Here is a 16,016-nt window from a genome sequence, read left to right as displayed (position 1 = left end):
GGAATTTTCTACCTCTCCCCCTCAGACTCTTCACCTCTCTACAAAACTTCAAACAGGCTCTCAAGATCCACTTCTTCACAAAACCCAGCCGTGTCTCATCCTAAGCCCTCTATTCCACGCTCACTTCTACCCCATCTGTGTCACCCCTGTCTGTGTGTGTCCCCCCCCCCCTTTAGATTGTAAGCTTTCACAAGCAGGGCCCTCTTCCCTCACGTACTTTTCCATCTCTGACTTACCCTATCTTCTTTTCAATACTCCCTTCCACGGCACCAAATCCCCAAGTTTTCTGTCGCCCTGATATTTATTTCAGTGTCATCTGCTGACGCAGCTGTGTTTATATACCCTGTACTTGTTCTATATAGTCTTGTACTGTAAGTCACTGTTTTTTCTGTTCTGCTTATTTGTTTATGTACTCTGGCCCAGATTTATCAAGCCATGTTACAGGCTGTGGACCTTATTCAGTAAGGATTGCAATTTCTGCTAAAAAGCAGTTGCTGCGATGAAATAGTTGCCGCCCAGAAATAGAGAAAAAATACCCATTGCAGAAATTGTGAATGCATCGCAATATGCGGACTGATCGCAAAACCATCCGCAAATTTCGGCACATCTAATATTTTTACTATCTGCACCAGGCAAGGTCAGCCACAATTCTTGCGACACAAGAGGCTGGAGGTGGTCATCGACCACTCCGCCCTAAAAACGCCTGGGCACGCCTGCGTTTTTTCAGACACACCCAGAAATGCCGTCTTCCTGTCAAACAGCGGCTGCATTGCAATAACGACGTGCGCAATGTGAATGCTGCGCATGCGCAATCGTTCAATAATCGTCCGGATTGCGATTCACACATTTTGCAATCAATACTGAATAAGGTCCTGTGTTTGAAAAAACAGGATTTTGATACCTACCGGTAAATCCTTTTCTCCTAGTCCGTAGAGGATGCTGGGGTCCACTTCATGACCATGGGGTATAGATGGATCCGCAGGAGCCATGGGCACTCTTAAGACTTTTCAATGGGTGTGAACTGGCTCCTCCCTCTATGCCCCTCCTCCAGACCTCAGTTATAGGAACTGTGCCCAGGGAGACGGACATTTCGATGAAAGGATTTACTTTAAACTAGTGGTGAGATACATACCAGCTCACACCTCAACCATGCCGCACAACGTGGCATTCAACAGAACACACGCCAACAGGCATGAACCAATTACAGCAACATGCTGAAACTAATATAACACAACTTGTGTAACTCTAATAACAAAACTGCTGGTAAAGTACGCACTGGGACGGGCGCCCAGCATCCTCTACGGACTAGGAGAAAAGGATTTACCGGTAGGTATCAAAATCCTGTTTTATCATACGTCCTAGAGGACGCTGGGGTCCACTTTATGATCATGGGGTGTATACCAAAGCTCCAGTACGGGCGGGAGAGTGCGGATGACCCTGCAGCACCGATTGACCGAACTTGAGGTCTTCATCGGCCAAGGTGTCAAACTTGTAGAATTTTGCAAATGTGTTTGACCCTGACCAAGTAGCTGCTCGGCAAAGTTGCAATGCCGAGACCCCCCGGGCAGCCGCCCAGGATGAGCCCACCTTCCTAGTGGAATGGGCCTTCACCGACGTCGGTAACGGCAATCCAGCCGTAGTATGAGCGTGCTGAATCGTACTTCTGATCCACTGCGCAATAGTCAGTTTGGAAGCAGGACACCCAATCTTGTTGGGAGCATACAGGACAAACAAAGACTCTGTTTTCCGTATTCGAGCTGTTCTAGTGACATAAATCTTCAAAGCCCTAACCACATCTAGAGAGTTTGACTCAGTGAACGTGTCAGTAACTACTGGCACCACAATAGGTTGGTTTATGTATGAAACCACCTTCGGAAGAAAATGTTGATGAGTCCTCAACTCTGCCCTATCTTCATGGAAGATCAGATAAGGGCTCTTGTGAGACAAGGCTCCCAATTCAGACACCCGCCGCGCGGATGCCAATGCCAAAAGCATCACCACTTTCCAAGTGAGAAACTTCAACTCTAACTCTTGTAGAGGCTCAAACCAATCTGATTGAAGGAACTGCAACACCACGTTAAGGTCCCATGGTGCCACTGGAGGCACAAATTGAGGCTGGATGTGCAGAACCCCTTTCACGAAGGTCTGAACCTCTGGAAGAGAGGCCAATTGTTTTTGGAAGAACACTGATAAGGCGGAAATCTGGACCTTGATTGATCCCAATCGTAGGTCCGCCTCCACACCAGCCTGCAGAAAATGGAGACAACTTCCCAACTCAACTCTTCCATAGGAGCCTTCTTGGATTTACACCAAGACGCATATTTTCTCCAAATACGGTGGTAATGTTTCGACGTTACTCCTTTCCTGGCTTGCATAAGGGTGGGGATGACTTCCTTGGGAACACCCTTTCGGGCTAGGATCCGGCGCTCAACAGCCAAACGTAGCCGCGGTAAGTCTTGATACACGCACGGCCCCTGCTGCAGCAGGTCCTCTCGAAGAGGAAGAGGCCGAGGATCTTCTATGAGCAACTCCTGAAGATCTGGGTACCAAGCCCTCCTCGGCCACGCTGGGGCAATGAAGATTGCTCAAACTCTTGTTCTTCTTATGATCCTGAGCACTTTTGGGATCAGCGGAAGTGGAGGGAAGACATACACCGACCGGAACACCCACTGGGCCACCAGCGCATCCACTACTATTGCTTGAGGGTCTCTCGACCTGGAACAATATTTCTGAAGCTTCTTGTTGAGACGAGATGCCATCATGTCTACTTGAGGAACTCCCCAAAGACTTGTCACCTCTGTGGAGACTTCTTGGTGTAGGTCCCACTCTCCTGGATGGAGATCGTGTCTGCTGAGGAAGTCTGCTTCCCAGTTGTCTACTCCCGGAATGAAAATTGCCGACAGAGCCTTTACATGTCTTTCTGCCCAGAATAGCATCTTCGTCACCTCTGCCATTTCCGCTCTGCTTTTCGTTCCGCCCTGCCTGTTTATGTACGCGACTGCTGTTACATTGTCCGACTGGATCTGCATGGGATGATCTTGAAGAAGATGTACCGCTTGTTAAAGGCCGTTGTAAATGGCTCTCAATTCCAGCACGTTTATGTGAAGGCAGGCTTCCTGACTTGACCATTTTCCCTGGAAGCTTTCTCCCTGAGTGACAGCTCCACAGCCTCGGAGACTTGCATTCGTGGTTACCAGGAGCCAGTCCTAAATCCCGAACCTGCGTCCCTCTAGTAGGTGAGAACTGTGTAGCCACCACAGGAGCGAAATCCTGGCTTTTGATGACAAGATTATCTTCCGGTGCATGTGCAGGTGGGATCCCGACCACTTGTCCAACAGGTCCCACTGGAATACCCTGGCATGGAACCTTCCAAACTGTATGGCCTCGTAGGCCGCCACCATCTTCCCCAACAACCGAATGCACTGATGGATCGACACACTCGATTATTTCAATATCTTTTTTACCTTTTTCTGGATTTCCAGAGCCTTTTCCACCGGAAGAAATACTCTCTGAACTTCTGTGTCCAGAATCATCCAGAGAAAAGACAATCTTGTCGTCGGTTCCAACTGTGACTTTGGATAATTTATGATCCAACCGTGTTGTTGGAGTATTGACAGGGAGAATATGATGTTTTGTAACAACTGCTCCCTGGATCTCGCCTTTATCAGGAGATCGTCTAGATATGGAATTATATTGACTCCTTTTTAACGCAGGAGAACCATCATCTCCGCCATCACCTTGGTGAATACCCTCGGCGTCGTGGAGAGACCGAAAGGTAACGTCTGGATTTGGTAATGGCAATCCTGAACCGCGAATCTCAGATAAGCCTGGTGAGGAGGATAAATGGGAACATGCAGGTAAGCATCTTTTATGTCTACAGACACCATGTAGTCCCCCTCCTCCAGACTGGAAATCACTGCCCTCAGTGATTCCATTTTGAACTTGACTCGATTCAAGTAAAGATTCAGATTTTTCAGGTTTAGGATCGGTCTGACCGAGCCGTCCGGCTTCGTAACTACAAAAAGGCTTGAATAAAACCCCTCCCCTTGTTGTGACAAAGGTACCAGGACTATGACCTGATCCTGACATATTTTTTGGATTGCCGCTGTTACTGCTTCCCTTTCTGGAAGAGAAGCTGGCAAGGTCGATTTGAAAAATCGGCATGGGGGAACGTCTTGAATCTCCAGCCTGTATCCCTGGGACACTATTTGCAATACCCAGGGATCCAGGCCAGGCAGAATCCAACCTTGGCTGAACAGTTTGAGATGTGCCCCCACCCGAGGGCCTCCCGCAAAGGAGCCCCAGCGTCATGCTGAAGATTTGGCAGAAGTGAGGGTAGACTTCTGCTCCTGGGAACCTGAAGCCGCTGTGGGCTTCTTTCCCTTTCCCCTTCCCCTACCCGCAAAGAAGGGGGAATCTCTCGCTTTTTTGTATTTATTGGGCCGAAAGGACTGCATGTGCGGGTGATATGTCTTTTTTGCCGGTGCAGGCGCAGAGGGCAAAAATGTTGACTTACCTGCGGTAGCCGCCGAGACTAACGCATCCAGTCCATCGCCAAATAAGGCCTCACCTTTATATGGGAGAGCCCCCATATTTATTTTGGAATCTGCATCCGCGTTCCACTGGCGAATCCACAATGCCCGCAGAGCAGATACTGCCATGGTAGCGGCTTGTGAACTCAAGAGTCCAATATCTTTCATCGCTTCTATCATGTATGTGTCAGCGTCTTAGATATTCCCTAACTTAAGGAGTATCTCATCTTTATCAATCGTGTCAATTTCTGATGACACGCTTTCTGACCATTTTTCAATAGCGTGACTCACCCACGCGCAAGCAGTTGTGGGCCTGAGCAGCGTACCATTGGCAACATAAATGGATTTCAATGTAGTTTCCATCTTTCGGTCTGCCGGCTCTTTTAGTAAAGCCGTGCCAGGTGCAGGGAGAATTACCTTCTTTGTCAGCCTGGACAGTGCACTGTCTAACACAGGGGGTGACTCCCATTTTTTCCTGTCCTCCACCGGGAAAGGATAAGCTATCTGAATTCTCTTGGGAATACGAAATTTATTTTCGGGATTTACCCACATCCCTTCAAAGAGTGTATTAAGCTCGTGGGAAGGAGGGAAAGTGACCTTAGATTTCTTTTCTTTATAGAAATAAGCCTTCTCCTGAGGTAACAGGAGTGGCTTCCGTGACTTCCAGAACTTCCCTTATAGCCACAATCATATATTGTATATTTTTTGCCAATTTATGATCTATTTCTCTGGAGTCACTATCGTCGACACAAGAATCAGTGTCCGTGTCGGTATCAGTATTCACAATATTCTTAATTGGGCTCTTATGTGACCCAGAGGGGTCGCCTGCGGATGGAAGAACAGAGCCCTGAAAAATCACATCCTCCACAGATTTTCTCCAGCACTCAGCATGAGATTCAGACTTATTTAATCTCCTATTGATATGATGCATACTATCACGTATTTCTTTCACCCATGCAGGCTCTTGGTGTGCCGACAGCGCCACCACATTACACTTCTGTGTCCCTAAAATGGTTTCCTCCGGGGAGGTACTCCCTGCCTCTGACATGTCTTACACACGTGTACAACACACACACAGACACACTGGGACTTATAGGGGACAGACCCACAGTAAAATCTGTCAGAGGGACACAGTTTAGGAGCAGCCAGTTCACAACCCCAGCGCGAATATCTAATGCCTGTGAACACAGAATGCCCACTGACATGCAACGCTTTTTACACAGTAAAACACACTTGTAAAGCACCAAATTCGCTTGTGCCCCCCCCCTGTTTTGCACCCTGATACTTGTAGTCAGAAGTGAAGGAGGACCAGCGATGTCTCTGCAGCCTGAGGAGAAAGAACATGGCACTGAGCAGTGTGCTGGCTGCCTGAGGAAGAAGCTCCGCCCTTTTTACCTCAGAAACTTTTCATAATATTTATACTGACGGGGGTAGGGCTGTGCCTGGGCATCTTATGCCCACTTTTTGCCAGTTTATAGAGGTGTTTTTGCTGCCCAGGGCGCCCCCCCACGCCCTGCACCCTGCAGTGCCTGTGTGTGTGGGCAGCAATGGCGCGCTGCACTCCCGCCAGCCGCGCTGTACCTCAGCCGTCACTTTTCTTGATAGAAGATCTGTCTTCTTCTACTCACCTGTCTTCTGACTTCTGGCTCTGTGAGGGGGGTGACGGCGTGCTCTGGGAGTGAGCATCTAGGCACGGCTAGCGTTCAGTTCCCTTCAGGAGCTAATGGTGTCCTGTCAGCCAGAAGCAGAGCCATGAAACTCTTCAGGAAATTGGTTCCTACTTCTGACCCCTCAGTCCCACGAAGCATGGAGTCTGTTGCCAGCAGTTCTCCCTGAAAATAACAAACCTAACATAAGTCTTTTCAGAGAAACTCAGTAGAGCTCCTCAGAGTGCATCCAGTCTGCCTGAGCACATTTCTAAAACTGAGGTCTGGAGGAGGGACATAGAGGGAGGAGCCAGTTCATACCCATTGAAAAGTCTTAAGAGTGCCCATGGCTCCTGCTCATTTATACCCCATGGTCATGAAGTGGACCTCAGCATCCTCTAGGACGTATGAGAAATGACAGTTAGGCCCTGATTGGTTGGTACTTTATCACCCTGCAATTTATCACTCTCCACGGCTTGATAACTCTGAGCCTCTGTAACTGGGCACTGCGGATCCCATGTGGCGCCATATAAATAAAAGATAATAATAATAAATAGCTCTTCCCCAGTGGCAGTTGCAGCACAGTCCAAATTACAAATAGGAAAGCCACACCAACTGCCACCCCAAACGCTGCCAAACATCACCGGCCGGGACTCGCTGGCAGATGGTGGCAACTGCCACTGGCGAAGAGATATTTATCTCTTTTAAAAAATAAATAAATCTCCCCCTTAGTGCACTAATGGAGCCCTGTGCTCTGTCCACAGAAAAAATGAACTTTAAAGTACTTGGGAGGGAGATGTATCAATTGTTCTAAAGTTGCCCATAGCAACCAAGCATGTTCTAAGCTAGAATTTATCAAGTACATTTTTTAAAATGATTGGAACTGTAAAAGTTAGTTGGTTGCTATGGGCTACTTCACTCTTTAGAAGGCTTCATACATCTCTTAAGGTGGGTACACACTAGTAGATATATCTGCAGATCAATTGATCTGCAGATATATCTATGGACGGATCGGGCAGTGTGTTGAGCATACACACTGCCCAATCCGTCGGGGACTGACGTCATGAACTGGGCGGGCGTGTACACACGCCCACCCAGTTCACCTGTCAATCACCGCCGGCCGCCGTAGCATGTGTAGATATATTGGCAGTCGGCTGTGCTGCGCGGCCGAAGCGATATACGTCTGTGAACGACGGAGTTCACAGACGTATCGGCATTACACACTGGCCGACGGTCCCGCGATATATCGACCAGTGTGTACGGGCCTTTAGGGTTGGCACACACTTTTCGTTCACAGACCTAATTTATCATGTTGGCCTTGCATCACAGCCGAGGCGATATATCATGCAGATATATATTGATACATCTGCAGGTGACCCGCCATCCATCCCATCACGTGGCTGCAGGAACCTGCGACAGTGACGTTACAACTGGGCAGGCAAATTTAAGTGCTGGCCCAGTTATGATGTCTGGCAAGACATATTGGGCCTAATTCATGTTTGTACGCAAGGGCCGATGTTCATCCATCAAAGCGATTATCGGCAAACTGTGCATGTGCTGCGATCACAGTGCGCATGCGTGAGGCTGCCGTTGCCATCCCACTTGCACTGAGAACTTTGTCACAGAGTGGTTGACAGGTGACCATTTGGAGTGTTAATGGAGAGTTAAGGGGAGCGGCTGGGAAAACGCAGGCATGGCCGTTTTGGGGGGCATGTACCTTCTGATGGCTGAGTGATTGTACGTGTAAATACATGGCATCTGAATCGCTACGGCTGTGGCCAGTCTACTTAGCCATAGACCAAGCCTTAGCTTCGATGTTTTGCGTAATTGCATATAGTTTGCTAATGTGTATGCAATTGCGAATGAGTTTGTGATGGCTCCGGTGGAATCATTCCTGGGCAACAGCTTAATTTGCTAACATTAGCAGTTCCGTAGTCTAGAGAATCGCAATTGCAATTGTAGTTGCGTACAAACATGAATTAGCCCCATTGAGCGGCCGAGTGGTAAGACCAAATCGGTCACTCGGCCAGCGGGTCAGCAGGTGGGTTGCTGAAGTGTATACCCAACCTGAGTTTTGTGTACTTTTACGGCTTGTGAAATTACCATTTAAAAATCCCTCTCCTGATCATAAATGACTTCCATAACGTTTACACTGAATTGCATACTAAGCCTTCTGGGAAATGAAAGTTTTAATTCAGTTTTGAATCACGAGCCAATGTGCAGGCGATAACTTTATGTGTTCAGTGTTCATATCGTGGGGGTAATTCTGAGTTGATCCCAGCAGGAATTTTGTTAGGAGTTGGGCAAAACCATGTGCACTGCAGGGGAGGCAGATGTAACATGTGCAGGGAGAGTTAGTTTTAGGTGGGGTGTGTTCAATCTGCAATCTAAATTACAGTGTAAAGATAAAGCAGCCAGTATTTACCCTGCACAGAAACAAAATAACCCACCCAAATCTAACTCTCTCTGCACATGTTACATCTGCCCCCCCTGCAGTGCACATGGTTTTGCCCAACTGCTAACAAAGTTCCTGCTGCGATCAACTCAGAATTTCCCCCTGTGTCCGATACAATGTATTGTAGATGTTATGTTTAATGTATTTTTAATTTACCGCATATTATTTCTCCAGCTGAGAAATGGTCCCGATGAGTCGTCCCCCCCTCTCGGGAACACTGCCAGCAATGGAAAGTTCTGTGGAGGGAACGCTCCGTCCAGCTTGCACAGCACAGACAATGAGCTACTTGTCCGATTCATCTCCGACGCCAGTAATGAGGGCAAAGGATTCAAACTCAAATACGAGGCAAAAAGTTTAGGTATGTGTTAATGGCTCAGTCCTTCATTCCTCTCATTGTAAGATGAAACTCATTTACCACAAGGGTCAGGAATGTCCATCCAGCCTTTTAAAATACTAATAAAGATGATGGGTCCTGAACACACTGATATTATGTTGCATTGTTGGTCACTTTTGGGGAACTGAAGCCTCCTTTTATTATAGCCAGCCGTGAGTTCCAGGGACACATGTCAGGCTCCACGGCATGAGAATAGACTAATTGCACTGATACTAGTCATCTAATCGGTAATCGCGCAAAATATATACTGCTACCTCTGGGAATGTTAACGAAGGCTCTTCTACCTCTGTTTATACTGTACTGTAACATAGGTTGAGTGGGACGCAGTTAAAATGCCGACTGCCAAAATACAGACGCCGGAATCCCACCCGGCGACCATAATACTGACATCAAAATGCCGAAAGAGGTGGATTCCCGGCATCAAAATACCAACTTTTAAAATCCAGAACGTCCTCTCAGCGGGAAGTACTCGCGTCTTACAGCGTGAAAGGGGGGGGGGTTAGCTTTAGGCATTAAAAGGGGGTTAGGGTTATGTACCAGGGATGTAGGGTTAGGTTTAGGCACTTAAAAGAGGAGGTTAGGGTTAGGCACCAAACGGGGAGGGTTAAGTTTAGACAGCGGGGAAGGGAGGGTTAGGGTTAGGCACCCACAAGGGAGGGTTAGGATAGGGGACAGATGAAGTTTAGGTGGTTAACTGCGGGGCTATCTGGATTTTAATGGCCGGGATTCCAATATATTCAGTCCATCGGTATCCCGTCCATCGGGAATACATACTGAACCCGGGGGAGTCTAGTTATACTTCTCTTATTACTTAGATGCATTTGGGTCAATTTTAATCTGAAAGGAGTTTAATAAATGTCTGAAATCATTAGCTTTTGTCCAGTTGGGGATTCTGGATTGACTCGCAAGAAATTAACTGAAGAAGGATTACTTCACACATTAAATTTCCAAATCAAGTCCTGTGGGGAGGGGGAGGGGAGTTGTGATGACCACTAAGTGCATCCAGAACGCTTGGCTGGAGGCATGTTGCCACTGGTAACATTGCTGAATTTTCCCTTGCATCTGAAAGCAGTACACAGCAATTTAGCAATGTTTGAAAAACGTATTAAAGATATGTAATGTATAGGCTGACCATATTATCACTTTAACCTGGGACACTCATGAATTACACAGATTATGTGGCTGCTTAAAACCAGGTGAAATGCAGGCTTGTAGTCAGCCAGCCACAGAACCTGTGTAATCCATGAGTGTCCCAGGTTAAAGGGATAATATGGCCAGCCTATAATATATGACTCTCATACATCTTCAGAAATTTGGGGGCCGCACATCAGATGTTTGCCCTAAATGCCACGAAGGTGGAGGAACTTTGTGGCATCTACTTTGGGATTGTCCCATTCTTAAGGCCTTTTGGGATAAAGTTTGGACAGTGGTAACCAATACCGGTCCATGCTAGTTACCCAAGGGTTGTGTTGCCTAGGCAACGTAGACAATGATTGTTTAGATAGTTATGCGACCCAATATGTAATGAACTTATGTGTACTAGCCAAAGTGTGTATAGCTCGCTTGTGGAAGGTCTCTAATGGGCCTTTATTGCTTGTATGCCTCTGATTCGTGTTACTGATTGAACAGAATGTCTGAGTCATAAAACAGATGCTAAGTTTAATCGTATCTGAAATCTCAGTATGCTCAATCTCCAGTGGGTCAAGAATTTTGCCCGGATTAATATTGGTATCTATAGTTGTCACTGGGTAACGTATTTCCCTAAGTATGCCTTTACATATATCCACATTCTTATATTAGTTATATACGAGGTTAGGCTTACGTATGGAGCACATATTATTTGTGGTTGGCAGCCATCCAATGCAGGGGGAGGTTAGTTGCTGATTAGGAAGCTGTTCAGTGCAGTGTATTTCCATTTTATTGTTTTATATTCATCATTTTGTCTACTCTGTATTGGTATGGTATTTTTCTGTATATAATGCTTTTGCTAGACATAATATTTCTCTAACGTCCTAGTGGATGCTGGGGACTCCGTAAGGACCATGGGGAATAGACGGGCTCCGCAGGAGACAGAGCACTTTAAGAAAGAATTTGGATACTGGTGTGCTCTGGCTCCTCCCTCTATGTCCCTCCTCCAGACCTCAGTTTGAATCTGTGCCGGACGAGCTGGGTGCTACTTAGTGAGCTCTCCTGAGCTTACTATAAGAAAGTATTTTGTTAGGTTTTTTTATTTTCAGAGAGATCTGCTGGCAACAGACTCTCTGCAGCGTGGGACTGAGGGGAGAGAAGCAGCCCTACTCACTGAAGATAGGTCCTGCTTCTTAGGCTACTGGACACCATTAAGCTCCAGAGGGATCGTACACAGGATCTCACCCTTTGTCGTCCGATCCCGGAGCCGCGCCGCCGTCCCCCTCGCAGAGCCGGAAGACAGAAGCCGGTGATAGAAGCAAGAAGACTTCAAAAGCGGCGGCAGAAGACTCCAGTCTTCAAACTGAGGTAGCGCAGAGCACTGCAGCTGTGCGCCATTGCTCCCACATTAAACACACACACTCCGGTCACTGTAGGGTGCAGGGCGCAGGGGGGGGGGCGCCCTGGGCAGCAATTAGGAACCTCTTGGCAAAAAGCAGCATATATACAGTTGGGCACTGTATATATGCATGAGCCCCCGCCATTATTTTACACACAAACTCGGGACAGAAGCCCGCCGCTGAGGGGGCGGGGCTTCTTCCTCAGCACTCACCAGCGCCATTTTCTCTCCACAGCTCCGCTGAGAGGAAGCTCCCCAGGCTCTCCCCTGCAGAAACACGGTAGAAGAGGGTAAACATAAATTAGGCGCAAAAAGCTTTATATACAGCAGCTACTGGGTTAACACTAAGTTACTGTGTGATTCCTGGGACATATAGCGCTGGGGTGTGTGCTGGCATACTCTCTCTCTGTCTCCAAAGGGCCTTGTGGGGGAACTGTCTTCAAAAAAGAGCATCCCCTGTATGTGTGTGGTGTGTCGGTACGCTTGTGTCGACATGTTTGACGAGGAAGGCTATGTGGAAGCAGAGCGGAGCAAATGAATGTGGGGTCGCCGCCGACGGCGCCGACACCTGAGTGGATGGATATGTGGAAGGTTTTAAATGATAATGTTAATTCCTTGCATAAAAGATTGGATAAAGTTGAAACCTTAGGACAGTCGGGGTCACAACCCATGCCTGATCCTATGTCGCAGAGGCCGTCGGGGTCTCAGAAGCGCCCACTATCCCAAATTGTTGACACGGATACCGACATGGATTCTGACTCCAGTGTTGATTGCGATGATGCAAAGTTACAGCCTAAATTGGCAAAAGCCATCCGTTATATGATTATAGCAATGAAGGATGTGTTGCACATCACAGAGGAAACCCCAGTCCCTGACAAGAGGGTTCATATGTATGGGGAAAAAAGGCAGGAGGTGACCTTTCCCCCTTCACATGAGCTAAATGAGTTATGTGAAAAGGCTTGGGAATCTCCAGATAAAAAACTGCAGATTTCCAAACGGATGCTTATGGCATATCCTTTCCCGCCACCGGACAGGTTACGCTGGGAATCCTCCCCTAGGGTGGACAAAGCTCTAACACGCTTATCCAAGAGGGTAGCCCTGCCGTCACAGGATACGGCCATCCTAAAAGATGCTGCAGATAGAAAGCAAGAGGGTACCCTGAAGTCCATTTACACACATTCAGGTACCTTACTAAGGCCGGCAATTGAGTCGGCCTGGGTGTGTAGTGCTGTAGCAGCATGGACGAATTCCTTATCTGAGGATCTGGATACCTTAGACAAGGATACTATATTAATGATCCTGGGGCATATAAAAGACGCTGTCCTGTATATGAGAGATGCTCAAAGAGACATTAGCCTACTGGGCTCTAGAATAAATGCAATGTCAATTTCTGCCAGAAGGGTCCTGTGGACTCGGCAATGGACAGGCGATGCCGACTCAAAAAGGCACATGGAGGTTTTGCCTTACAAGGGTGAGGAATTGTTTCGGGAGGGTCTCTCGGACCTGGTCTCCACAGCTACTGCTGGAAAGTCAAATTTTTTGCCATATGTTCCCTCACAACCTAAGAAAGCACCGTATTACCAAATGCAGTACTTTCGTTCACAAAGAGGCAAGAAAGTCCGAGGTGCGTCCTTTCTTGCCAGAGGCAAGGGTAGAGGAAAGAAGCTGCACACCACAGCTAGTTCCCAGGAACAGAAGTCCTCCCCGGCCTCCACTAAATCCACCGCATGACGCTGGGGCTCCACAGGCGGAGCTAGGCCCGGTGGGGGCGCGTCTCCGAAATTTCAGCCACAAGTTGGTTCACTCCCAGGTGGATCCCTGGGCAATAGAGATTGTGTGTCAGGGATACAAGCTGGAATTCGAGGAGATGCCCCCTCACCGATACCTCAAATCGGCCCTGCCAGTTTCCCCCTTAGAGAGGGAAATAGTGTTAGCTGCAATTCACAAATTGTATCTTCAGCAGGTGGTGGTCAAGGTTCCCTTCCTTCAACAAGGAAAGGGTTATTATTCGACCATGTTTGTGGTACCGAAACCGGACGGTTCGGTCAGACCCATATTGAATTTAAAATCCCTGAACATATACCTGAAAAGTTTCAAGTTCAAGATAGAATCGCTCAGAGCGGTCATCGCAAGCCTGGAAGGGGGGATTTTATGGTGTCTCTGGACATAAAGGATGCATACCTTCATGTCCCCATTTATCCACCTCATCAGGCGTACCTCAGATTTGTGGTACAATATTGTCATTACCAATTCCAGACGTTGCCGTTTGGTCTCTCCACGGCACCAAGAATATTTACCAAGGTAATGGCGGAAATGATGGTGCTCCTGCGAAAGCAGGGGGTCACAATTATCCCATACTTGGACGATCTCCTCATAAAGGCGAGGTCCAGAGAGCAGTTGCTGATCAGCGTAGCACACTCTCGGGAAGTGTTACAACAGCACGGCTGGATTCTAAATATTCCAAAGTCGCAGCTGATTCCTACAACGTGTCTGCCCTTCCTGGGAATGAATCTGGACACAGACAAGAAGAAGGTTTTTCTCCCGACGGAGAAGGCGCAGGAACTCATGACACTGGTCAGAGACCTCTTAAAACCAAAACAGGTGTCGGTGCATCACTGCACGCGAGTCCTGGGAAAGCTGGTGGCATCGTACGAGGCCATTCCCTTCGGCAGGTTCCATGCGAGGACCTTTCCATGGGATCTGTTGGACAAGTGGTCCGGATCACATCTACAGATGCATCGGCTGATCACCCTATCCCCCAGGGCCAGGGTGTCTCTTCTGTGGTGGCTGCAGAGTGCTCACCTTCTCGAGGGCCGCAGATTCAGCATTCAGGACTGGGTCCTGGTGACCACGGATGCAAGCCTCCGAGGGTGGGGGCTTGCACACAGGGAAGAAATTTCCAAGGTCTGTGGTCAAGTCAGGAGACTTGCCTTCACATCAATATCCTGGAACTAAGGGCCATATACAACGCCCTAAGTCAAGCAGAGACCCTGCTTCGCGACCAATCGGTGCTGATTCAGTCAGACAACATCACCGCAGTGGCTCATGTAAACCGCCAAGGCGGCACAAGGAGCAGGGTGGCGATGGCGGAAGCCACCAGAATTCTTCGCTGGGCGGAGAATCACGTAAGAGCACTGTCAGCAGTGTTCATTCCGGGAGTGGACAACTGGGAAGCAGACTTCCTCAGCAGGCACGACCTCCACCCGGGAGAGTGGGGACTTCATCAAGAAGTCATCGCGCAGATTGCAAGTCGGTGGGAACTGCCACAGGTGGACATGATGGCATCCCGCCTCAACAAAAAGCTACAGAGGTATTGCGCCAGGTCAAGAGACCCTCAGGCGATAGCTGTAGACGCACTAGTGACACCGTGGGTGTTCCAGTCAGTTTATGTATTTCCTCCTCTTCCTCTCATACCCAAGGTGCTGAGAATCATAAGAAAAAGAGGATTGAGAACAATACTCATTGTTCCGGATTGGCCAAGAAGGACTTGGTATCCAGAGTTGCAAGAAATGCTCACAGAGGACCCATGGCCTCTGCCTCTAAGACAGGACCTGTTGCAACAGGGACCCTGTCTGTTCCAAGACTTACCGCGGCTGCGTTTGACGGCATGGCGGTTGAACGCCGGATCCTAGCAGAAAAGGGCATTCCGGATGAGGTTATTCCTACGCTGATAAAGGCTAGGAAAGACGTGACGGCTAAACATTATCACCGTATATGGCGAAAATATGTTGCTTGGTGTGAGGCCAGGAATGCCCCTACGGAGGAATTCCAGCTGGGCCGTTTCCTTCACTACCTACAGTCCATTTTCTTTCAAAAAGAACTGGCTTCTCTTCCTGAAGTCCAGACGTTTGTAAAGGGAGTGCTGTATATTCAGCCTCCTTTTGTGCCTCCAGTGGCACCTTGGGATCTTAACGTGGTGTTGAGTTTCCTGAAGTCACACTGGTTTGAGACTCTCAAAACCGTGGAGTTAAAATTTCTCACCTGGAAGGTGGTCATGCTATTAGCCTTGGCTTCAGCTAGGCGTGTGTCAGAATTAGCGGCTTTGTCACATAAAAGCCCCTATCTGGTTTTCCATATGGACAGGGCAGAATTGCGGACCCGTCCACAATTTCTGCCAAAAGTGGTGTCATCTTTTCATATGAACCAACCTATTGTGGTGCCTGTGGCTACTCGTGACTTGGAGGATTCCGAGTTACTAGATGTGGTCAGGGCTTTGAAGGTTTATGTAGCCAGAACGGCTAGAGTCAGGAAGACTGAGTCGTTGTTTATCCTGTATGCACCCAACAAGCTGGGTGCTCCTGCTTCAAAGCAAACTATTGCTCGCTGGATCTGTAACATGATTCAGCAGGCTCATTCTACGGCTGGATTGCCGTTTCCAAAATCAGTAAAAACCCACTCCACAAGGAAGGTGGGCTCTTCTTGGGCGGCTGCCCGAGGGGTCTCGGCATTACAGCTTTGCCGA

General features: G+C 48.2%; 1 protein-coding gene across 1 annotated transcript in view; it reads left to right on the top strand.

Annotated features, from left to right (window-relative positions):
* Positions 1-16,016, top strand: part of CUBN (cubilin) — a 729,033-nt gene that overhangs the window by 492,095 nt on the left and 220,922 nt on the right. Inside the window, exon 42 of the mRNA XM_063921523.1 lies at positions 8,808-8,991. Coding sequence (XP_063777593.1) covers positions 8,808-8,991 — 184 coding nt within the window. The remainder of the gene's footprint in view (positions 1-8,807; positions 8,992-16,016) is intronic.

This window comes from Pseudophryne corroboree, chromosome 5 (assembly GCF_028390025.1).
Source record: "Pseudophryne corroboree isolate aPseCor3 chromosome 5, aPseCor3.hap2, whole genome shotgun sequence".
Taxonomy (NCBI): domain Eukaryota; kingdom Metazoa; phylum Chordata; class Amphibia; order Anura; family Myobatrachidae; genus Pseudophryne; species Pseudophryne corroboree.
Note: the sequence above shows the minus strand (reverse complement) of the source record. Positions and strands in the feature narration are given on the sequence as shown.